The 26,086-nt window shown below is 45.0% G+C and overlaps 1 protein-coding gene across 1 annotated transcript in view; it reads right to left on the reverse strand.

Annotated features, from left to right (window-relative positions):
* The window catches only part of Tgfbr3 (transforming growth factor beta receptor 3), a 180,519-nt gene that overhangs the window by 47,750 nt on the left and 106,683 nt on the right, over positions 1-26,086 (reverse strand). Inside the window, exons 4-5 of the mRNA XM_027425899.2 lie at positions 22,109-22,246; positions 1,970-2,153 (exon numbers count right to left, since the gene is read on the reverse strand). Coding sequence (XP_027281700.1) covers positions 1,970-2,153; positions 22,109-22,246 — 322 coding nt within the window. The remainder of the gene's footprint in view (positions 1-1,969; positions 2,154-22,108; positions 22,247-26,086) is intronic.

Genomic DNA, 26,086 nt, shown 5'->3' on the forward strand with positions numbered 1-26,086 from the left:
GATCCTAGGGATACTCAGAGTCAACCAATTTTTAACCAATCAGGCACCGGCCTTTTAGTTTTGCTTCCCTGTCTTAATGTGAAGCTCAGCTACCTGAGAGTCCTCACTCCTGACACAGGCGACTACTGTGCTATATACATCATCAAGGAAACAATCCAATATTCTAAATGTTTCCACGCCTCTTCATGCTGCTAGGATCTGCTTCAGATGGAAAGGGCACTGGATGATTGCCTTCATTAAAAATATTTTTATTTTTTCAATCTCTTTGTTCCAATGAGGCCTGACTACCATGAGAATCTAGGAACAAATGGAAGCCTTTCAAACTCCACTCCCATCTAAAAGCCCCTTCTCTCAGGCCAACAAGCCCCTTTCCATTCAGCAGTTCACCTTTACTCTAGGGATATGCTGATTTGGGTAAGACTTAAAGGAGAGCATCGGGCAGCAGTAGACTCAACAGTTGAGAAGGGGTGATGGGGGATGTGCTTCTGTGTATGTGTTTGTCTTACTGGATGATAAATAAAGTACTGTTTGGCCAATGAGGCAGCAAGTTAGGCAGGACTAGGAGTCAAAGAGGATTCTGGGAAATGTAGTAGAGAAGTGGTGATCCAGGCAGGAAGTGACATAGCAAGGAGACTCATATTTAAGGAAGGAGAAGTAGGAAGTGGGCCCTTTTCCCCTCTGCTCATCCTCCAGCGGCACAATGTGATCCACCGGCAAGGGAGGACACCAATGGAAGGTGTCTGATAAGTCTTATAAAATATATCGATTTATGATAATTAAGACTGAGCTAACAGATGAGAATCCTAGTCATTGGCCAAGCAGCATTGTACATAATACAAGTCTCTCTGTGCATTAATTGGGGCCCTAACTCGGACGGGCGGCTGGTGTAGAGGGCACACGTGGTGGGGCTCCGAGGCTTTTGGTGGAAAGATTTATTGTAACAAAGGGGCTTTGCCACTTTCTAGTAATGTGGCCCATTCACTTAACCCTCCCCTGAGTGTTGCTGAGAATGACAAAAACAATGGTCCTTCTTGGGATTGCCTGCAGTACCTGTGAAAACTCTAGATACGGCCTTTGCATGTAGCCAACACACCAATGTCAGGGCCCACTCTTATTGCACCTGTCTCATTTTTCCTCTAAAAACACCTCAGATTCAAGCGGGGGATCAAGCATCAACACCTCCATACCCCAAATGATGTCTGGGTAGGAGGTGATGGCTGTTGTCAGACGTAGCACTTCACACAGCCAACTGAGGACAAGATCCCACCCATAACAGTTATTTCCTAGTAACTTGAGGGGTAGGGGTGTTCCAAATATAATGAACTAAAAATGACTTTAAAATACTTTTAAAAATAGGATTTCAAAATTGATTTGTTAGATATTAATATTTTTCTGCAAGGCAAGGAAATTAAAATGGGCTATCTCTTATCAAAGCATATGTAGTTCCTTTCTCCAAAAAAAAAAAAAAACATGTCCTTGTAATGAGTCTTGGTACTAAAAACAATATTGAACACTTTTCCGTCTGTCAGTGTCTAAAATTTAACTGATGTCTCAATACTAGAAAGGGACAATGGCTTCAGACATTTGCAGAATAGTAGGTAAGAAGCTGCCCCTGGTGTTAAACCTATCCTGCTAACTCCTTCATTGTGTTAGGCACCACTGCCTTCCCCACACCACTTGCTTATTCTGAATTCCAGGTGTGACTATGTTCTAAATCCTGCACAGCAACCTCCTTTTCTCTCAGACACACCCTACCTTCTCAGCTGGTCATAACCAGCCCCATTTCTGCAGAAGGAAAAAGAGAGGAGGGGGTGTGAGGGGGGAGTGTAGTTCTGATGATGTCCCTTAGGCCTCTGCTAGCTCCAGCACTCTAGAATCCTACCATCCCTGGCTCTGACCACCTGGACTCAGAAAGGCAAACAACCAATGATTGTAAATCTGTCATTAACAGGGGCCACACAAGACTTACCTTCCCCCACTTTAACATAGATGTTTCTCGATATCTTGAGTTCGGTGAACGATGTCACTGCTCCATACTCCTTCCGGGCCCAGTTTAGCAGATGCTCATTTCCATGAGGGAAACTCCTCTCTCTTGTTTCCGCTGTCGAGGAGAAGTTTTCCGATGAAAACTGGACCATAGACCCCTCCGGCACCTGAAGCAAACATAGTTAATGTGACAGAGTTAGCCAGAGCCAAACCAGAGTTAGAGAAAGCACTGGCCAGATTTAACCATCATCCCTAATTTATCTCTTCCCTCTGCTATGCAAGCAGATGTGACGAGGCAGGCAAGGTCTCTAAGAGCTAACTCAAGAACCCCACTGGGAACAGTGGGAATCCTCTGCGATTTCCCATAAGCCTCCATTAGAGGCCCACCTCCCATGTACCATTGATCTTCACTTACAACGGTGAACGTCTGTGGACTGAATTGGACAATTTAGGGGAAACTCTGCATGTCTCTCAACACACATGGACTTTAAAACTTTTTGGTTCTCTCATTTCCTAAACAGTAGATATAATCACTCTTTGCATATAGTTTATTCTAGATTGGGCACCATTTGTAATGCCACTAACATTGGGCCTGAGCAAACTTGCTGTAGACACTGTGACAGTTACTCACTGGTTGTGTGTAGAAGGCTGTGATAGAGATAACAGAGTAATGACCAAGTGTTATTACTTGGCATTCCCAAGTGTCATCACTAACCAAATGTTTGATTCCCCAGTGTGGACCCCCAGGAACCTCGTTTTGTGATATATGTCAATTTTGTTCTTTTGGTTCAATATTTATTTACTTTGCACATGTATGTATGTGGGCCATGTGTTGAGGTCCAAGGACGACTTCTGAGGGGTTTTCAGGCTTGGCAGCAAGTGCCTTACCCCATGAACTACCTCGTAGACCCCCGTTGAGTTCTTAAAGATTTAAGGAAGCCTTTCTGGTCTGTACTGGCTTAGGAAACACAGAATTAATCACTAATAAACTGGGTAAAAACCACATCACAAGAATGACCACAATGTGCCTTCTGGTACAGTAATGACTTCTAAGGGTCATCATGCTGGTTATAAATAAATCCAGTGTGGAAGGTTTAGCTTTGGCCTTGTTTTGATGTTGTCTGTTCATGTCAAGGCTCGCCTTCCATCTTCTAGCCTCATACTAACCATGCCACCTCTGGGTGTCTCTGCTGGAGTGCAGCCATGCATCAATAATACTATCTCATCTGTGGCTTTCCGCCTTTAGCCTCACAGTAAAACCTCCTAGATGCTGAAGAGCCCAAGTATATTTTTGTTCATCTTGCTCCTGAAGGAATGAAACCCACAGCAGTGCAGGGAGGACTCTGACCCACTGCAGGCATCACCCTGGCTGTGAGGCAAAGCTCCCTAGATGTTTGGTCCCCTCATCCTTTTTATGTTAGAGCTATAAAATTTAACTCTGTGTTTTAAATACATTATGTGAAGCAACCATTTTTTTTTTCATTGTGAATGAAGAGATGTATCATACTGCTACATTCCAAAGGCAAGAACAGGTGCAAACAGAATAGATCAGCAGCAGTATGGCACACAGCCTGAAGTTATTTAAGAGCCATGTGACAGTGAGGCTCAAGCAAGGGCAGTGCCTGCTGACCAGTCTGTCCATCTTGCCTGCCACACACCATGAACCCTGCCTCGGTGCAGTCTTCTCTCCAGGCAGCCCCAAGGTTCATAAACTCAGGGCTGAGGAATTTGGAACCAGCGCCACTCCTCAGGCACATTCCAATAAGAAGAGAAAGAAGCTGCCAGGGGTAGGGAGTTGTCCCTGACTGCAGGTCAATGGAAATTTTCTGCTTTTGCAAGCAGTTAGTTAGCACTCTCCCCTCAACCCACCAGCTCTGCAGGCCCTACAAAGGCCCTCTGTCATGATGGAGTTACAGAAGGTATCGTTCATGGGTGACCCCCATGATTCTCAGGACTAGTGGTTACTATGATTCCCACAGCAGAAAAGGAAACTGGAGAGGGACAGTCTCCCTCAGTACCAGGCTAAGACCTGCATATGAGACTTGGACTTCTAGTCACAGTGGGCTTCTGTTCTAACCCTCAAAAGAACCTCACAGTCTCTGTCATGATAGGGCTATAGTCTCTTTCAAAGTGTGTGTGTGTGTGTGTGTGTGTGTGTGTGTGTGTGTGTGTGTGTGGTATGTGTGCATGGTGTGTGTGTGTGTGTGTGTGTGTGTGTGTGTGTGTGTGATGTGTGTGTATAGGAACATGGCATTATACACATCTGGAGGTCAGAGAATAACTCATGGATTCCAGCAGCCAGAGGCCCTGATAAGCCATCTTTCCAGCCCTGTTCTCTTTCTAAGATTCTGTTTGCTGGTCTGAGTCAACCTACCAGGTCAGAGGAACCATTCCTTGTTCTTTGGTAACACAAGCCTTCAAATATTTGAAGATGTCAGTGGACTTTTATCATGTATTCACTCTTCAGGATAATATTCTCAGTTTCTTCATCTCCTCCCTGACACCACGGTTGTCAAATTGTTACCAGCACAGACTCTGAACATAGTACTGGGATAAGACTCAGGTCCTAGCAACCAGCCCCCAACCTGAGGTCATCTAGGAGCCCCCAGTCACCAGGCATCACATTACCACAAGCAAGATATCATTTTGGGAACACCAAGAGTTTTAGGAGATGTGTGCCAGATACAAAGACCAAAACTAAATATATATTTCTTGGTGTACCACAATAAGTGAATGTGAAATTGTTGCTTTAAAAAAACGAAAGATTAAGCACGAGGATTTTATATTTGGATAAAATAACAAACTTCCTATGGCTATTTATTCCACTGCCCATCCTCCACCTTGGTCCAGGGTCTTTGTCATGATGCTAACATATTCTAGCCTTTTTATTTTAAAAAAACAAACAAAACACAGTATCCAACCCCATTCCTTCACCCATATTCCACATTGTCACCTGGAAAATCTTCCTAAAATCCAAATATGAGATAATATAGAATAGTTAATCATCTTAACATGGCTGGGGAGGAGGCCTGTCTGCTTCCCCTCCAGTTCATACCACCTGGGGAAGAGGACTGTCTGCTTCCCCTCCAGTTCACACCACCTGGGGAAGAGGACTGTCTGCTTCCTCTCCACCTCACACCACTTTCCCACATGCCCAGGGTTTTCCATATAGAAACAGTGACAGCTGCAGACACTCTTGGGTCTTCTATCCTTCTTCCCTGCCTGGACCACTGTGCTGTGCTCCCCCCCCCCCCCGCCCACCTGCCTCTCATTCCCTCCTCTGTGATCCTCCCAGGCCCTTGATCTCTTCAGGACATACTTAGCTGACTACTTGTCATCACCATGCCTCCTGCCTGTTCCCTCTCTAACATAACACACCCACCACCTTCCCTTGAGGGCCTAGGAAGCATGTGTCTGTCCATTCTGAATCTCCTTACTGGGCACAGTGCATGGCACAGGATGGGAGGCTCCCTGATGCTACTACCTACAAGGGACGATCACTCTTCCTCACTGCAGTTGCCAGGGCCCCTCGCTTCCCCACCTCCCCAGAAAGTGACTCTGAGCCAGACTTTAAAGCTAATGATTTGATTTCTCACCTAATAACTCCAGCTAAAAGCCAATTATTAAAGCATGCTTAGCAGTTCTGTGTCTCCACCCACAGTGCACTGAACTTTCCTCCTGCTTTCTAATTAAAACCCAACCCCACCCCCACCCCCGACATGACAGATGTCTTCCTGTGGGAATCAGCAGAACACTGAGCTCCAAGGACCTTGACTCTTAGGCAAGGGTCTGTTGAAGGGACAATCACCAAGTAGTTTATGGTCTAGCAACTCCCAGGAAGCCAGCGTGCACCTGAGTCCCTTCTTCCCCGCTTGACCTGCACACAGCATTGGTATTCTAAATTCTGGTGATGCTACCAGACTTTTTTTAAGAGCAGAACATTACTCTATCTGCCAAGGCTGGGAGTTTTATTACAAGAACTTACAACGAAGCTAAAAGAGCCAAGTTTATTATTTTTTCTGGATCAGATTCAATAACCTCATCCAAAAGCACATAAAAAAAATAAAAAAAAAAAAAAAAACCAAAGGAGGCGTCCAGCCCTTTTGTTTCTACACCTGTGTTTGAGCGTTAACTCTTCAAGTCCTAAGTGGACTCATGCATGCCTTGAAGTTGAGCTCACAGGCCAGCGCAAAGGCCAAGCCCATGGGAGACTCTTCCTGGAAGTGAGCTGCTTCATTGCAGCACTGATCCCAGCAGGTCAGCTGACTCAGAGGTTCAGTGGCTGCAGCACCTCTCCAGTCAGCTCAGCCTTCAATGGGGAAGAGGAGGGGAGCTTTGCCTTGGCAGTGCTGTGGCTGCCCTATGCCTCTTCTGGTCCTGGAACCATCCCTGATTCAGCCCCCATCCCCAACCCCAAACAAAGACTCTCAGGTGAGTGCCACAGATGCACATCCAGGCCATAGTGGACCACAGGTGACCGTCGGGTTGCCTTCCACTGCAGTCCTTCTCTTCACTTACACGCTGTCCTCAGAACCCAGCCTCTCTTAAACCAACAGTCTGGCGGCTCTAGGTCCCCCATCTTTCACTGCAGATTATTCCTTACTTTCTAAGATGCCACAGGACAAAGTCACTTTTTATGCTCATTTCCCATCTCTTCCTTTGGAGCTTGGAGTACTCGCCATGTTGTACTGGGATATCTCCCAAGCATTTGGGATTGGTGATGTCTACAAATAAGACATTAAGTGTCTGATAAAATGCATCTTGAAATTCATTTGGCTGGTTGTGTCTGGCACAAGGTTTGTGCTAAAGGGGATTCAAAGGTCATATTTAGGAACAGAGAAGCGGGAGCAAATGCCACAATCCATTGTGAATGTCAGGGACTCTGATCTCATTCACACATCCAATACAATAACTACCAATAAATAAGCACCTACAATGTTGCTAAAATGGACAGACATTGAAGATACATGTTACAGCTTGATGTTTAAAAAAAAAGTAAAATGTCTTGTGAATTTTATTCTATGTCACACATTTAAATATTATGTTGAATGAGTTACATTTATATATACTTAAATAATATTTAGTTAATATTTATTTATACTTAAATCACACTTGATTTCTATCACATGGCTTCTTCCAAAATGACCCTAAGGAACAAACGTACCTATAGACTTGTGATGTATGTTCATGCATCTGACTCTTAGTCTAGACTCAGGATACAGACACCATGAGCCAGTGACTCCCCAGGTATGACCTCAGACCAGTGTGTAACAGGCAGAAATAAATCAGCATGTAGATCCCATGGTGGTGGAAAGTGAGAACCTAGGACCCTGGAGACTACATCCAATTTTACCATCCAGGACTCCAGTGCACAACAGTGAGGAACACTGGTCCAGGCAGAGACACAGGTTTATTTACTAACTTGTTTTCATGGCGCTGCACTAGGGATGAAGCCAGGGAGTTTTGTAGGCTAAACTAGCACTCTGCCACTAGGTTACATCACCAGGCCTGGTACTGGTTTATTTGCTACACATTCTTTAATGATGCCAAACACAAATACAACGAATTAAATGTTATCTACCTCCTCAATTCTCCACGATGTTTTCGTTTGTTTTTTTAAGCGTGTGTGTGTGTGTGTGTGTGTGTGTGTGTGTGTGTGTGTGTGTGTGGTGTATGTAGAGGAGTGTGCGGGGTATGGTGTGTGCGGGCAGGGGGAGGAAGGTAGGGTGGGGTATGTGTGGGAGTATATGTAGGATATGTAGAGGGGTGAGAGTGTTGTGGGGTGTGTGTGGTGGGGGGTGTGTGGGGGTTGGGATGTGTATGTGGGGTATGGGTAGGGTGGGGTGTGTGAGGGTAGGATATGTATGTGGGGGAGTGGAGTGTGGGGTGTATATGGGGGTATGGTGTGTAAGAGGGAATGTGTAGGGTATGTGGTGGGGGTGTGGGGTGTGAGGGGGGTGTAGAGTGGGGGGGTGTATGGGGGTGTATGGGGGTTGTATGTTTGGGGTGTATATGATGTGGAGGGTGTGAGGGTATCTAGAGTGTGTGGGGTGGGGAGGTGTGGGTGTAGGGGGTATGCAGAGTAGATGTGGGATGTGTGGAGTGTATTACAGTGTGTATGGAGGTATGTAGGGTATGTGTGGGGTATATAATGTGTGTTTGGGGTGTGTGGGGTGTGTAAGGGAGTAGGGTGTGTGGTGGGATGTGGAGTGGGGGCGGTATGTGAGGTGTATGTGGTATGTGGAGTGTATGTAGAGTGTATGTGTATGTGGGGGGTACTTACCACAGTGGCCCGTAGAGGTCAGGAACTCTGATCCAGCAGGAGTATCTTCCCTTACACTGGTGAAGACAAAGAGCCCCACAGGGAGAGAGAACAAGCAGCAGATGGAGTCATCATCTTGCACATTTAAGAAGCAGGGTTTGCAAAATAAGAGAAACCACAGCTCCACAAAGATAGAGAAAATCCTGCTGAGGCCTCACAGAAAAAGCTGTTCCAAGAATCATCACACACATGCACGTGCATCCCCAGCCAAGAAAGCCTCTGCAGCTCAACCCTGATGCAAGGAGCTTGGGTTATCATTCTGTGAGTACCTGATATTTGGCTTACAGACTTGTGGGGCTGCTCAAACGCACACACCACCTTTGCCTGTTTGTGGAGCTTATGAGCGCACCCGCGCACATGTACACACACACATACACACACACACACACACTCACTCACTCTCTGGCCTACGTCCACTTTCTTTTCCGAGCTCCCATCTGCTCAGGGACATGGATGAAGCACAGGAAAACGCTGATATTTCAGAAACTCCTGCCATGCTGGGAATACGCCTGCTCAGTTCCAGGGGTTGGTGGAAGATGTGGAAAGGGCACTCCCTGTCCCTAGAATCTATTGCTGTGCTTCAGTAGGCTCTGCAAATTGGCCCTGGGTGCCTCACAGCCTACCCAGTAAGGCATCAAGGAGATTATGCTGGGATGTTATTTTGTGTGCAAAGTCTAGCAAAAATAAAATCTTTCAGTACTCTGAAAGATTTACTTCCAGTGAGGACTGAGCTGTTCATTCTGAGAGAAGAAAGTCACACATTCCTTCCACCCAATCCCCAGAAGGACTGTACGTGCCCTCATTCCCTCCAAGTCCCGTGATGTGAAATTCAATCTGAAACATGTTTTCTATTAACATATGTCGTGACTCCATGCTGTTTTGAAAGGTTTTATTCTAAAGAAATAACTTCCATGCCCATGAACATACATTCATAATTTGCAAAGCTACATATTTTCAAGCCATGTGACTATAGCATTTGCCAATCACACATTTGAAGAAATGCATATTTATGTAACTTTTAAAAAAATTCTTGGGTGTTTTTATTTTGCAACCCAAATGACTTAGAACATACTTGACTATTAATTTTTTTCTCAAAACATTCATCATGACCATCTTGGGATGTTTTAACTTTTCCTGAAATGTAAGATGTTGAAGGATTAATACTCCACATACTTATGCACAGCATGAAGAAAATGCTGACACTGCCCTGGATACCAGGATGCCCAAACCTGAACATAAGCCAGGGGGAGAGCCCTGTGAAAACCCCTATAGAAACGGCACAAGAATGGAGGTGGGTGTGAGGACACATGGATACAGGGAGAAGCAGAAGATCTCGCCCAAGATCTGAAGGTCAGGCTCAGCACCCTCCCACCTTACTCCAAAAGAATCAATTAAGAACCCCAGGCTAGCCCAGATATTCCTCAGCCTACAACATAAACCCCCAGACTTCTGAGTTCACCCTTCCTTACCTTCTACTGTTGCACGATATTAAGAGGGACTGGCTAGGCATGGTGGCGAATGCCTTTAATCCCAGTGTTTGGGAGGCAGACTCAGGTGGATCTGTAAGTTTGAGGCCAGCCTGGTCTACAGAGTAAGTTCCAGGCCAGCTAGGGATAATAGTGAGATCCTGTCACAAACAAAACAAAAAACCAACAACAAAGGGAGTTACTTGAGCCTAATTTCAAAGTCACCTAAAAGGTGTTTTTTGGCAAGGGGCATTAGGGAAATTGGAGGACATGGAGGAGTTGTTGGGAGTTGACCCTGTTACTAATATTTACCCCACTCCTCACGCTGTGGCTGCCCTCCATGTTTGTTTCTAGGAACCTCTCACTATGGAGGACTTTTGTTTTCTTTTACATCTAATATGCCAAGTTCAAGAAACTGAATTTTACAAAAGCCAGACAGTAGACAGGATCTTCAAATGACCTTTATAGAGACTGTCCTTGTTCATGCTGGTAATCTCTGTATTTCACAGGAAATAAAGGCTCAAGGAAGCCAAAGGACCTATCCCAGCCGCAGCATTGGTAGGCAGCATAGCTGACAATAGAACTGACACCCTGTTTCTATCCAGCCCTCTCCCTATCCCAGCACCAGGGAACAGTCAGCCAGCTAATGGGCAGACAACTATCTTCAACTCCAGCCCCACATCAACAGAACATTGGGAAGAAACAGTCCCACAGCCTTGATGTGAATTCTTGCTAAGTAGATTCTACATTGAGTCTGAGTCTTTATGTTTGACAGCTGAAGAAAGGAGTTCTAAGCCACAAAGTACCAGATCACAGTGTAGCGAAGCACATACACAGATCAAAACTACTGGACTCCCCAAACCATGCTCTTCCCACATAGGAGGATGGGCGATGACTGTACCTGGAGAGGCCATCTCCCTTTGGTGAGGGAATCTGCTCCCAGGTCTGAGCCATCTGCCAAGGTGAGGGGAGCAGATATGAATAAGCTTTGGGGAAAGCAGGAAGGGAACCACAGCGGGAAGCTTTACAAAAGACACCCCTGCCCTTTTCGGACTGGTCTAGCCTTCTGTATTATTTCTTTGAGCCTCCCTCCCCTGCCGATTGAGGAAAACTGTGAGGAAAAAGAAAAGGAACAGGCAGAAATAGTTGTTTCAGACACAAATCACCTGACTGGAAACCAAGTTAGAGTAAACACAAGTCCCCAGGTACCCAGTGACTTGAACTGGTTGACTAGAATCCATAGCAAATAGAGAGCACTGCAAGAATATCAAGTGGGAGAGATGTGGGACATTCTACATGTCAGTTTGGCTCTGCTACATGATGGCTAACATTGGCAGCTCAACAGAATCCAGAGTCGCCAAGAGATAGCCATCATCTCTCTCTGCTTGTGGATGCTTGTGACCAGCTGCCTCATGTTCCTGCCACCATGCCTTCCTTCCTCACTACAGATGGTCAAACTGAACCCAAATCAATCCTTCCTTCCTTCCAGTACCTGTCAGGTATTGTCACAGCTACAGTCCCATTAGTCACCATACCCATACCTGCATGCTGTAGGGAAGGTGTATTGTAGGTATGACTAAAGTCCAAAATTGATTGACTTTAAGGAAGGGACTGTCTTAGATCAACTGGATGGCCTGGTCTTGCCGGTAGGAAGCCCTTAAAAGTCCAGAAGGAGGCTGCCCTGAGGAAGAAAACATTCCAGCTGTGGGGGGTCAGCTTTAGCTCATGCTTATGGGTGCTGGCTCCCTTCCAGAAGGTTCTCACATATCTCCAACTCTCCTTGCCTGTCCCCACAATGGTGCAATCTGACTCCTTGCAATAACTCTTTGTGTATATCCCCTAGTGGGTCTACTTCTCTGAAACCTTGGCTGATACAGTTTCTGTGAATGGCTGATACAAGCCCCAGGAGAATGAGGCTGTATATTCTGGCCTACTGAGCAACCAAACCCAAGAAAGGTTAGGGACTAAAGGCCCTGAAAGACATTTCCTTGGGGAGAAGCAATGGAGAAGAGGCCATAAGCCAGACACAACTGGTTTGTGTCTTTTGGGAACTTCCAAGTTGGATATTTTATGCCCACCCCAACCCCCCATTTTATAGTTTTTAATCGACAGTCTCTACAGACGACCAGGATGGTCTCCTCTGCCAAAGCTAAGAAAGTTGAAGTGAGCACATTTAAAACCTCAATGTCCCTAAGGTGCTATGGATACATGTGAACTAATTAAGCAAGGCAGCCTATGGAGCTGATCCAAAACCAGTCCAACCAGGAGAAGTGTTTCTGGGGAAGGGGGTCAAAGAAAGTTTCCAACCCCTTAGACAAGTAGACTACTGCACTGCCTATACCCCAGTTTTGAAGTTGTTAACAACAGACGTTGTTAAAATGAGGTCTTTACTTACCGAACCTGAAGTCCCAATTTATTCTGAAGTTGAATCCTGAAGCCCTACTCTTGGTATAGCCATTAGTGGGTCCATGTTAGAGTTACAGATGACATCACAGTTCTGTCGTCCAATCGGACAGTGTGGCTTTCCCCAACAAGGCCCTAGATCACTATTTTGAAGAGTATTATTGCTAACACTAAGTCAAGCTCTTGCCATTTTATGGGTTATAACCACCACCCAGAAGCTGTCTGTCAACACACAGATTAATCTCTTTGCCTTAATTTCCTCATATTAAAAGTAAATGATACCTACATGAAAATTATCTCTAAAAACCCTGCATTATACAGTAAGATAAAGAATTTTATGATGGGGCTGGAGAGATGGCTCATTGGTTAAGAACACTGGCTACCCTTCCAGAGGTCCTGAGTTCAGTTCCCAGCAACCACATGGTGGCATACAACCATCTATAATGAGATCTGGTGCTCTCCTTTTCTGGCATGTAGGCTCTATGTATACATGTATAAAATACTTAAAAAAATTGTATGATAATAATGGCATTTACATCATAGACATGTTACAGAGACTAAAGTAATATATGTAACTACTTTGAATCAAAACCTGATGCACACAGTTTAGTTTTCATTACATATAACACATGCATGCATATCCTCGAGACAGGTTGCAAGGACTGTGTTGCTGGAGTTATTCTTTCCAGCTTGGTCCTGCAGCTGATTTGCCCCAAATAAGCACACAGAGACATATATTAATTTATTAACTGTTGGCTGATGGCTTAGGCTTCTTATTGGCTTAATTACTAACCCATAACTACTAATCTATGTGTTTCTAAATGGCCTTATCTTACCAGAAAATTCCTGGAGCATTCTACCCTCCTGGTCTCCTCATGGTGACTCCCGCAGCCTCCCTCTGCCTACCTTGTCCAGAATTCTCCTCCCCTAGTCCCACCTATCTTCCTGCCTCTATTGGTGTTTTATTCATCAACCAATAAGAGAAGCACATAGAGAAGGGCATCCCTCCCTCAGGGCTGTGTGACTGACCTTGAGGTTCACAGGCTACTATTTGCCCCTTGCTGGGGCAGAACCTTAGCTTTTTATCCATACTTCTAGAAAGGGATTTCTTCTGCCTGCGTTTAAGCAATGCTGACCTATATCCCCTGGCACTCTAGAATCCTAAGACCACTTTCTCAAGGATAAAGAAGATAAAGGGACTAGAGACCTATGTGTTATCATCACTGGGGCTTTTGCCACAGGTGGCAGGCACATGAGCCTCTGGCTTCGACTGTCTATTGCTTACAATCCCAATGGTATAATGGCGACTCCCCCCCATCATGACATCATTAGCAGTTCATATCTGAAACACAGATGCCAAGCCATCTAGCATCAGTTTTGGGGAACCAATGGTAAAAGCAGGGTTTAGAATACAAACGCTGCCCAGACATAGAGGTAGTAAGAGTTACTTCTAAGCCAGGTAAGGATCTGTGGAGTCTGGCCAGTCTGCAGTCCTTCCCTGAGACGGGCTGTGCAGGCAGCTGTGGGAACCTCACCACAGGATCACCATCTGTTCCCAGGCACAGCCAAAGTGCTTTCACATCAGTATCCCAGAGCCTCCTGGGAGACAGGCTTTGGGTGGTTGTTTGTTTTGTTTTGTTTTCTTCACCCCTCCCATTATATGAAAATAGGATATTCCTCAACTTCCCTTAACAAAACAGTCATTTTTCTTACCAAATAGCTCTCTGGAGGTTGTCCACCATGCTACCCACAGCACCAGAGATTAACATTTGAAACAACTACCCAAAGTTTGGTAAGGGTAGATGCCTTAGATCACCAGGTTAGCTTTCTTCCAAAGCTTGAAAGAACTTCCTTGGATGACACAAGGAAAAACCAATCTTCCCTTTGATGTAGTCGAGTTTATTTAACCTCAGTTTGTTGAATGGAAGCCTTGGCAGGGCTGGGGCTGTGCCTACACACAGACATGACACAACACGCCATCAGAGCCAGGAAAAGTCCACACTGGTGCGAGTCCTCCTGGACAGGCCTCTGCCTCAGAAAACTACTACAGGGTGAACCAGGTCCCTGGGCCACTCATGCACTGGTAACATTCACTGCCTTGCCCTGCCTGTTAGGATAAACCCTAGGACGGCTTCTATAAACTCTCCCTGGACCAGGTTTACCAGTTGGACTCTCTCCAGTGTTCTAAATGCACAGTGACATTTAGGAAGAGCCCTCTTACCACAAGTGTGTGTGTGTGTGTGGGGGGGGGGGGGCAGAAACTCATTCCTCGGAAATACAGTAGTTGAATGACCCCCCACACACACCCTACCCCAGCTCATGAAAGGATCAAGCCCTATATAATTAAGGCTCTTAGGGACAAAGCCACAAAACCAACAGATAAGCAGCCTCTCGAAAAGAACTGCACAGTACACAACCACTTGGAACATCCTCAGGACCCAATGAGTCATTCCACCAGAGATACTGAAAAGAACTGCCACCAATCTGGAAGTGTTTATTTAATCTGCCTTCAAAAGGGAATTTATTTGGGGAAAGACCTCACTGGGGAAGCCAAAATGGTATAGTCGGACTCCCTAGGATTCAGGGGTGACACCTCTGACTGTATGAGAAAACTGTGTTTGTTTACAGCTCCTCAACCCATCTGCTGTGTGCTGTTCCCCAGAGTCAGCCTTGGAGGGTGGGGGCGGGGCTGCTGCCTCAGCTGCATAGGCAAGAGGACCATTAATTCTCATTTTTCTCCCACTTCTGGGACCTAAAAAAGGGTGCATTTTTATGCTGAACCTCAACTCCCAGTTTCCTAGCTAGCTCTGCTGGCCAAGAGAAAGCTCCCTGAAAAGTGTGCGTCACTCCCTGAATTCTCCATGGGTCAAGCACAGGGGCAGAAATACAGAGTCAATGAACGGTTCATACATGAAACATCACAGAAGGTATGCTAATCTTGACGGTTTTCAACCATAGGAGCAGAGTTGCCAGAGAAGGCTGCTAGAAAGGTGGCTTTTGCTTTAAAAATAATTTTTTTCCTCCAATCCAGATTTTTAAATGCAATACAACAGAACGAAGAGGTTTTGTGTTGTTATTGTTGTTTACTTTTAAGTTTCCTCCTCCACATGTAAGCCTGCTTGGCTGTCTGAGTTACTCTCTGGGCATTTCTGGATGCGCCGCGGGCGGCAACCCTCGGTTACACATCGCTTGGCTTTGTAAAACGGGAACCGCTGGGCATGCGCTGTGTGAGGCTGCGCGGCCCCTCTCAGAGGGGCCCGGAGCTCACATCTGGGGTTGTTTAGCAACTGATTGGAAATTTAGCCTTTTGATTTCCAGTTAAATACTAGGCACAGGAAAACAAATAGCACTTGTTTTCACTGAGTCTTGTCAAGCATCCAAACTGCAGTGCGGACCAGAGAGCAGCCTGTGGTTTGGTGGCAAAGACCCAAAATACTTGGCCTCCCCACCCCCTCCAGTTTAAGTGAAAGGAATAAACCAGCTTTGGTAACATGGATTTTTTTTTTTTCTTAACCACCCTTCCCCCCTTCTTTGGACACGCAGAGCTGTTTTTAAAATATTCAGTGTGTTCCTGGTATTAATTTACATTTTTCATTAGGATTAAGTTTTGATTTGTTTTTAATGCAAAGCCAAAGAATAAAGTTCGTTTTCCCTCACTTATTCCAACTGCCATGCCTTGATATTTACTTGGATTTGCTGAGGAGGTCAGGGTTCATATTGCTAGTTCTTGTTTCCAATTAAATGAGGATAGAGTATCTAGAAGCCACATTATCAAGGCATCAGAGTTGAAAACTGAGAGGAACTTCGGAGCAGCTTAATCTGAATCCTTTATCCTTTAGGTTCGGGAACTGAGGCCTGTGTAGCTCACCACCATGTACACAGTGAGTGATTTATAACCAGTTAGTGGTGGGGCCAGGGCCAGCACTCATGCTGGGGAGATTAAAACTAAAACACAAACACCCAACTTACCAGAAGGAAACATATAGGACACCAAATCAAACCTAAATTTCCATATTTAAATAAAATGGATCAATTTTGTTAGTATAATTATGTCCAAACTACTGCATGGGCATACTTAAGCAAATTATTTAGTGTTTATCTGAAATCAACTTTATCTGGAAGCCTTCATTTTTAAAAGCAAACTCTGGTCACTGCACTGTGAGACCAACATCTACTCCTCCCACTCTCTATCTGGCTGCCAAGGATATCCACATTTTTCTTCCCTGATTTTAATGATAAATGGCTTGGAAGAAAGAAATCACAGGACAGGAATCCCAAGAGAGTGTAACTCTGGGAGAAGCTGCTTCTTCCTTGAGACTTTTCGTAATCTTAGATACCTCATCTCTCACTGTAACTAACTAGCATGTAAAACAGCTAACGCTAACATAGTCTAGATGTGGCCTCTAGACCAGACATTTTTTGCTAAGGGTTGATCACTAGGGTCTCTCCCTCCTCCCCCTTCCTCTCTCTCTCATGTATGTATACACATACACATATAGACACACACACACACACACACACACACACACACACACACACACACACAAACACAGAGTTTATTTACTTTTAAAGACAGGACCTCACTATGTAGCAAGTTGCCCTTGAACTCTGTGTCTCCTTGTATCTGCCTCCGAGTGCTGGGATTGAAGGTGTGCGTCACCACACCAGGTCACCAGGCTCGCATCTTGAAAATTTCTGCTTATGTCAGACTCTAAGTCTGAAGGGGAAACAGCAAACAAACAAAGTAGGGTCAAAATGACCCTAACAATAGTAATTATCATGAAGTGTATATAATATATATAGTTAATATAATAGCACAATAATTATAAATAATAACATAATAATTCTCAGTGAGGCAGGACACATGTATGGAGGTCAGAGGACAACTCTGTGGAGTTAGCTCTTGCCATCTACCCTTTTGTTGGGTTCTGGGGGCCAAATTGATTTTGGCCATTGATTTCTGTGGAGTTCCCTTGTTTGTCAGTTTAGCTGGGCATGGAATGGAACCCAGGGCCTTGCACAAGCCAGGCCAGCACTCTACCACACATGACCAGCTCTTGCACTGATCCTTTTAAGAACACTGCAGCGCGTTGTTTGTTGTTTTTTGACTTTAAATGATATGTCAGAATCTTTGGGGAAGAGGGGTTATTGTTTCAAGACAGGGTTTCGCTTGTGTAGTCTCAGCTATCCTGGAACTTGCTCTGTAGACCAGACTGGCCTCAAATGCAGAAACCCACCTGCCCAGTGCTGGGATTAAAGTGAACCCCCACCGTCCAGCCAATCCAGTGTGTTTAATATATTCTTGCCACTACACGATTCCTCCACACTTTCTGCTGAGGGATCTCACACCGTTGACAGTCCACACCCTCCTCCCCACTTGGCCCTGGCAATCCATAGACTGTCTGGTCATTTCAAGCAAAGAGAATCATACTGTATGCAGCTTATGTGTCACTAAGCATGTTTTAAAGGTCCATCACTTTTTAAAGTCAAAAGATAGATATACATACTGAAGCAAGATGCAGGAACTATCAGATGATGGACATCTGGGTTGCTTCTATGCTTATTTGTTTGCTATTACAAATAGCTTTGCCTTGGATATTTGTGGGCAGGGACTCCAGGTGACTGTATAAAGAACCATGTTACACTCTCACCAGCAATGTGCAATCTTTCAATTTCTCTATTCCCTGACAACACTTGTTATTTTCGGTCTATTTTACCACAGAGGTGGTCAGTGCTGTGGTTAGTGGACTTTCATGATCTTAGGTGCTTTTTTGGTCACTTGTGTCTTCTCCTGGTAGAAAGGTTTATTCAAATTATAGCATGTGCCCACAAACACTCATACTTTTGAGACAGGGTCTCATGTAGCCCAGGTGACCCTAACTTCCGGTCCTCATGCTTTTATATCCCGAGTGCTGGCACAACAGCACATGTCACCACACCCAGGTGCATGCAGTTTTTGGAGATCAAAATCAGAGCTCATGCATCCTCAGTAAGCACTAAGCTACATCTCTACCCCTGAGGCAGGATTACTTTTCTTTCTGATTGCACCAAGGGACAATCCTGATCTACTTACTGAATATTCTCTGGGCCACACAGAAAAATATTGAAAGGCTGTGGCAACTTCATCATGAGCATGCCTGAACGTGACTTGAGATGCACCTTGAAATGCACCATCCATTTCTAGCTGCTAGGTAGTCAGAGCAACAGGACAAAGCAGCTGCTGCATTTGCAAAGAAAACTACATTCCCCCAACCCCTCTGTTCCTGATGCAGTTCCTGTCTGTGCTGTGGAATTAGGGATGGTGAATTGACAAAAGACAGAGGCCTCTACCGGATAGTGTAATAATAACAGAAAAATATATTTTATATTTAGGAAATTAGCAGATTGGACATTCTGAGTAACACAAGACATTCTAACTAACTACACAAGCTTTAGGCAGTTAAAACAACCAGGGCTTATTGGTTTAAATTAGCAGGTAGATGCCATTATCCAAACCTTTCTCATCATTCTGCATAAGAACAACTAGTGGCCACTAAAGAATTGTAACTCTACCAGAAAACATAGCTTGGAGCTCGTCATGTGACCTCTTTACCATCACATGTCACAAGGGCATGAGAACAAAGGACCTTGGACTGAGGGTCAAGGGACCCATCCTCTCTCCAAGGTGTCCTTGGCCCACCAAGTAATCTTAGGGCTCAACTTCTGTGGAGCCTGTACTGCTGAAGTACTCGGAGAAACACTTCATGGATGGACAAACTGAACACACTTGGTTTTCTATCATCACAAAGACTGTGACATGGATGAAGGACACTGATTCCCTACAGGCCTTGGGGAGGAGGGGAGTTTCCTAGCCATCTCAAGCCACCTGCAGTGCCCTGATCTGGCTGAGCAGCAGATGTTTTGCTGGCTACCCAAGGCCATGGAGAATGAGCAGTCACAGAAGGCCAAAGGAAGCAGAGCTTGGGTGTCCAAGGATTTCAGTCAGTAACTTCTCCCACAGCTGCCTCGCCAGTGTCCCTCTGTTATGTCCTTACATGGAATTAACTCCAAATAAGGTTGATGTTAATTTGTAGACTAGGATTAACTTCTTCATTAGTGTATTTCCAATTAGTTGTCAAGATGGAGTTCTTAGGCTCACAAAGTAAACAAATAATAACAGAGACAATTTCCTCTAAATCCCACGGCATGACAGGCTGAAGAAACCAACAACAGTAAGCAAAACTACAGTGTGTGTGGCCCACGCTGTGCATGGAACCCACAGCCTAGAGAAATGGGAACTGTAGATCTGGAGCCATGCAACAGCTACCTTACATACCGACACTGATCTAACCCTTCCCAAGGACTCGTTGATCTGCTAATTACAGCAGAAATGGCAAATGTTAGTGAACTTAGCAGCAGCAGCCACCACACTCAACATTTTATATGCAATTTCCTCACGACAAGATAGTGTTTGTTTCTACAGGGTAGGACTGTCATTAATCCTATACTACAGCTGGGTAAAGTCAGGTTTACAGAGATGAATCTTCCCAATTACTGCCTGGACCACAGCTGTGTAGGCAGAGCCTCTGCTCACCACATCAGCTGTTATCCTGGCTACCCTGGTAGTAACCACTTTCCAGAAATTCCCAAGGACCTGACAGGAGCAAGGCACAAGAACTGGATTTAAATTTTTTTCTTTTGGTTCTGGAAACTGAACACAGGGCCTTGTGCATGCTATGTAAATGCTCTACCTAATCAATGTCTCTCTCCTCGATTTTTGGGAAAGGGCCTAAATTCCCCAAACCAGCTTTGACTTTACTAAACAGCTGAGCATTTGCAATTCTCCTGCCCCAGCCTCCAGAGTAGCTGGGATTAGAGGCCTGTGCTACCAGCCTCAATTTAGATTTTTTTTTAAAGCTAAACAGCTATGCACAGGTAGTTTCTGAAGCATTGAACTACAGTATATAGAGCAAACTTGTGAGTATATGATTTTACAAGAGCTGTCTTACTATCACAAATACGTTTAATTACAGAAGGCTGGTGTGACCCAGCATGGAGGTTGCTATTCAGCACAAGAGCTACAGAGTGGGTCCCAGTTTAGTTTTAAATCCAAACCCTGCCAGAAATTAGCCTAGTGATCTGGGCCCCTGTTAAGCCCCTAAATCATCTATAAAGAGGGGTTACCCTGGGGCTATTGTGAGGGGAAAAAAAGGAAAGGAGTGAACCACAATTGAGAAAATTGTTCCATCACATCCAGCTGTAGGGCATTTTCCTAACTAGTGATTGATGGGGGCGGGCCCAGCCCATTACAGGTGATGCCTTCCCTGGGCAGGTCGTCCTGGGTTCTATAAGAAAGCAGGCTGAGCAAGCTATGGGGAGCAAACCAGTAAGCAGCACCCTCCATGGCCTCTGCCTCAGCTGCCTCCTGGTCCCTGTCCTGCATAATAAGTTCCTCCCCTCTCTGCTTTTAATGATGAACTATTATTGGAACTGTGAGTGAAATAAACCCTTTCCTCCCCAGGTTGCTTTGGTCATTGTGTTTCATCACAGCAATGGAACCCTGACTAAGACACAAGGGATGCTATGTTTTTTCTTGTTTACAGACACACAATGTCTGTCTGCCCCATGCTGGTATCATTAATTCTATCTTAAAGCACTCCCAAGGATTTCCCCCTCTCCATAGCTGCAATTTTTCTTTTCTAGTTAATAAATAATTTGTGGGGAAAGTATTTAGAGAGTATCTGAATACACTGGCCCTCAAAATCCCAGTTCTTTTAGTAATTGGACCTGGCATCTGTTGAAGATTCTTGTCTGATCAACTTTCACTGTGATGGCTGCAAAATGATATTCTAGCTCCATCATTTCTTCCATAGATAATATTTAACAGTTAGCACTACAAATAAGAGCTGCCCTGTCTCTTCTATTTTACACACTTACTCAACCTTTAGCTATACGGATCCTCACATTATTGGGAAGATACCTTCAAGTGGTTAAAAATGTCCTTCAAATGCAAGCGGTGAGAAACTACAGCTTGTGCTAAAGTCACTAGAGCAGCAAAAATTGATTCATGGGGGCAAAAGTGAATTTGCTAACAGAGGTAGCTGCTTACCGGTGAGATTTTGGGGCTCTGCAGTAAGGACAGCACACAGCCCTCACAATGACTACGAGATATCACCATGAAGCTGCTCATCAGACATGATATCACACCCCAAACATTTCATCCCAACAACCCATCTATTGCTCCACAACTAGCAGAGTCGAATGTTTTGGCAAACTCCAAAGGACATGATTTACAAATAGTAGGTAATATTTGGAACAGACTGCAAGAGCTGGGCTCCAGCTTTTTTTTTTTTTTTTTTTTTAATAAAATACAACTGATGCTTGGAGCTCACTGTGTGACTTTGTCAACAAACAGTTCCTTGTATCAGAGATCAGGCCAGAGTTATACACAAACAGAAATGGGTTTGTGTGTATTCATTTTGTGGTCAGAGACCACACACCAGAAGTTATTTACAGCTTTGAGAGTACTCTTAATGCCACCAGGCAGAAGGGGACACCAGGCTTTGGGCCACACATAGTATGACAACAGGCCCTGCAACACTGTGCAAACCAGACCAACTCTGCACAGAACACAGGAGGCATCTGCTTCCTAGGAATTCTTTCCTACTCCATCCAAACATCCCCCACACACAAATAAAAGTGCCACACCTTTTGGTATCATTTTAATGAAAAGAATTTTTTTTTTTTTTTTACCAAAGCGTTTTGCAAACTGGGCATGCTATACACAACTATGATCCCAGCATTCAGGACACCGAGGCAGAAGGACTGAGTGTTTGAAGCCAGTCTCAGCTTCATAGTAAAATACTGCCTCAAGAAATAAAATGTCTTGCAAAAATTGAGTCATTATAACCTTGCACTGGGAGCATTTCGGGGGAGGGTGTTGAACACTTACCAAGAAAAGTCGGGGGACACCGTTGGCAAGTCTCTCTGTCTTCAGATGCCAGACCAGGGGCTGTGGGGAGTTGAGCAGGAACACAACAGGCTTGTGGTGAATGTGCACTGAGGAGATGGGGTTCAGGTGCAGCGTAACCTAGGTGACAAGAGAGAGAAAGAGAGCTTAGCGCCGATCTGCCAGAACCCAGATACTACACAACTCACTGCCAAGAGCACCATAAGATGGCTCCAAGTCAATGCAGATGATGCCATACAAGGTGCCCAGCCTATCCGGTGGCTGTGTTGTATAGTCAGTTACTCACATAAAACATGGCTCACCCACTAAGACTGGAAGACGAGTGAACAGGACACTTTCTTTTACCCCTCACTGGTAGCGTACCCCAGGGATTCCTCATCCTTCGACTCAGAAAACTAAGCTGAAACGACAGAACAGAATCTTCTAGGGGTGAGTATTTCCCCGGGGCCCACACAGAAAGGACTCTACCGGGTGACTTCCAATCTCTACAAAGTTAGATGACTGCTGCCAAAGAAAACCACTGAAATAGAAGAGAGAGGGGCTGCCATGGGGAACTGCCTCCCTCCTCATAGCACATGGAATAAACAATGACTGTAGAGAGCCTCTGTGGAAAAGAAAACACAGGCTGCGCTAGAGACGGGGGCTCAGCGGTTGGGAGCACTTGCTCTTGCAGAGAACCCGTTTGGTTCCCTGCACCCACATGGCAGCTCTCAACCACATGCAGCTGCAGTTCCATAGGACCCAGCGCCCTCTTCTGGCCTCAGATGGCTCCTGCACATATTTGAATTTGTACAATCGCCACAGCACAGCATAAAAACCCAACCTTTTGAATCTTCCCCATGGCTGCTGGCCCGCATTGATTTCTCTGCCTTCTTTTCTTTTGTTTCTTTTTCCCCCCTGCCTCTTTTCAAGGGACAATCAAGAACCATTTTCATTCATTACAGTGCCCAAGTTATGGATAAATAAGGCACCAAGCTTTTCTTATTTTTTCAAAACCCAAGCTTTAGCTTATGGTAAGCACCTCCTAAATTCGGGCAGAATATTTTAATTCTCCATTTCTTGATGCATATTAGTCTACAAATAGTTTGCACATATACATATAATAGTATTGCTTATTCACTACTGCGTATGCCTGTGTTAATTTCCACAGAAAGATACATCTTGAATTGAGTATTGTTATCTGTATCTTGCAGGCAGCAACATACTGACTCACTTCAGCCAATCTGTAAATGTATATGTAACCCAAAGGATTAAAAAAAAAAAAGAGGCTAAAGAAATTGCTATATTCAAAGGGGTTTAGCTAGTTAATTTGCAGCAAAATACAAATACCAAAGCAATTCTCAAACTGTCAAGAGCTATTTTTGTACACAGGACCATTTTTAGACTTGGAGTAAGCACAGCACCAAATCAAAGTACTAAATGAACTGTGATGTCAACCACAGCTACAGCAAAATAACATGTTCCTTGGTTGTCCAGACACATAGAACACTCTGGAGTCACTGCCCTCATCTAGAAATAAACAGATTGATAACCACTAGACACAAGAGATGAGGTCGAAGCAGAGCAGAGGCATATCTCCAGGCTGAAGCCCTCCCTGGATACAGAGATGCACAGGGTAGGGAAAGCATGCTACTGGGGGGCAGCTTCAGCACCTGCAAACTACACAGCTTCATGAACTCTCACTAACAAGTGGTCACGTAGGGCGTCTCTGTTGGCTCACTGAGAACCACCAAAGCCCCAAAGAATAGCAGCTGTGAGCTCCAGGGACGTTTGACTCTTTTCCTGCTTTTCTGTCAGTCCTAAGGTGTACACTTCTTCTTAAAGCTCCTAAAAATGCAAAAGCTTTGCTCAAAATGTAAAAAAAAAAAATCAGTAAATGCATATCTCATAGAAAGGAGAATATTTTTAAGCTTATGAAATGATAAAATGTATGAAACAGATATTGGAACTCCGGTCCAAACTTTCCCAGATGGTCTAAGTGTGGAGGCCTGGCTCTGACAATCAAGGGAGGATTTCTAAGAAGCTTAGCTCCGAGTTTTCCTGGAAACGGCTCCTTCTTCAATATGTGGCCATGTCTGGCCAAGACGAGTCTCTCACTTTGGCACAGATGTCCCAGGCAAAGCCCCAAAGCCATTTGGCAAAGAAGAATTCACACTATGGTTGGGAAATTAAAAGAAAAATACTTAATAGTTCAATACTTCCTCCCCCCTCCCCCTCCTCTCTCCCTCTCACCATTTGTTGGGCACAAAGAGTACCATGAGCTCAGGCTAACCTAATCCTCAGAAGCCTTCCCCTCTTGTTCTTTCTCCACCTGAGTAAAACCTCAAAGAAGGGAGAATGCAGACAACCAGAACCCAGTACAAGCAGGAAGGCATAAAAGCCCCTCGGGATGTGATGAGAACACAGTCCAAACATCCTAAAGAACCCTGGCTAAATCACCTTATTTCTTCTAGGATGAAAAACAGAAAAAAGAAACAAATAAAAAAGTAGAAAAATTCAAACCTTTAGGATCAGTTATAGTTTAGACAGGACAATAACAACCCAGGTGTGGTTGACGAACACCTGTAATCCAGCACTCAGGAGGCTGAGGTAGGGAGATAAAAGGTTTAAGCCACCCCCCTCATAAAAAATAATCCTGCAGAAGTTTTTATAGTTAGATTGTCCTTGGTAGTCTAGAGAGCAGAGCCCAGGCAGACTGTAACAAAGAAATATCCCTCTAGGAAATGTGACAGGCTGCTACAATCTTTAGGAAATCCAAACAGTAGTTCACCTTCAATTCTTTATCCAGTTCATACGAGGAAACACACAAAGCTGAGTGTTGAAACTGAGCTTCAAAAGTAGTGGGGACTCAATGGAGGGGTCATGTGGGTTGGGGAGGCTAAGGGGACTAGTAGGATAACCGGGGTTTGATAATTTTGGGAGTTACACAGCTTTGAGAACACGCTGGAGTATGAACCATCCCCTCTTCAAATGCACATAAAATAGCCACACATGTAAAACTTTGCAGCAATGCGAGAGAAACGCACCTAGGACCTAGGTGACACTGCACAAGAGCAGGAAAATTGTAACGGCGGAAAGGGAGACAATAAGGTTCAACTCACTGAACTATTGCAGCTTAAGAAAAGCAGCCCTAGAGAAAGACAGCACGTGGCAGGGATCAAGCAGAGGCTTTGTTTGTTTGTTTTGTCTTGTTTTTGGGAAAGGGATGGTAAAAAGGGAAAGGGGAAGGGGGAGACCAGACTCCAGGGACAGGAGAGCAGGAGACAGGAAAGGGGAGAGAAAAAGAGAAAGAGACAGAGATAGTGAGGGAGAGAAAGAAAGAGAGAGGAGGACTGGAAGTGGGCAGGGCCCTTTGAAAAGGGAACGTAGTGCTTTTAGCGGCTGCAGCTGAGGGTGTATCTTGTCAGAAACCCACGGGCAGGCCAGCACAGATGCCTGAATACTAACAACTAGGACACACAAGTTTGCTCTCAAGAGGTCCTCCTTCCAGGGAACAACTTAATAGATGACAACTCGGGTTAGTGTCTAGAGTTTCTGTTCTCTCCTCACTTCGTACTCACTCTTCATGAAGCCCAGGGCTCCTGCTCTAATCTTTTGTGTGGCACAAGAAACTGCAAGTAAATCTGGTCTGTCACCCTTATGTTACACCTCCTGCTCCTCCCTGGGGACAGATGACAGCTGGTCTCATCAGTTCTGTAGCGCCTCCCTGCACCGAGGTTATCTGTGTCCAGACAGTTCTGATGCAGTTTGGTAAAGAGACTCAAAGCAGAGCCAGGAGCATTGGCAGGGACCCTGCCCAACTTCACGGAGCCTCTGAGTGGTCCCGCTTGGGAGATGAGCCCTGACTCATACACTGTGAGACAAAGAAACGGGTGAGGTCCTCTAACCCTTGAGATGGAGAAACCACCTCTATTTTCTTTCTCCTCCTTTCCTTCCTTCCTTCCTTCGGGTGGGGGGTAG

Source organism: Cricetulus griseus, chromosome 7 (assembly GCF_003668045.3).
Source record: "Cricetulus griseus strain 17A/GY chromosome 7, alternate assembly CriGri-PICRH-1.0, whole genome shotgun sequence".
In the NCBI taxonomy this organism is placed as follows: Eukaryota; Metazoa; Chordata; class Mammalia; order Rodentia; family Cricetidae; genus Cricetulus; species Cricetulus griseus.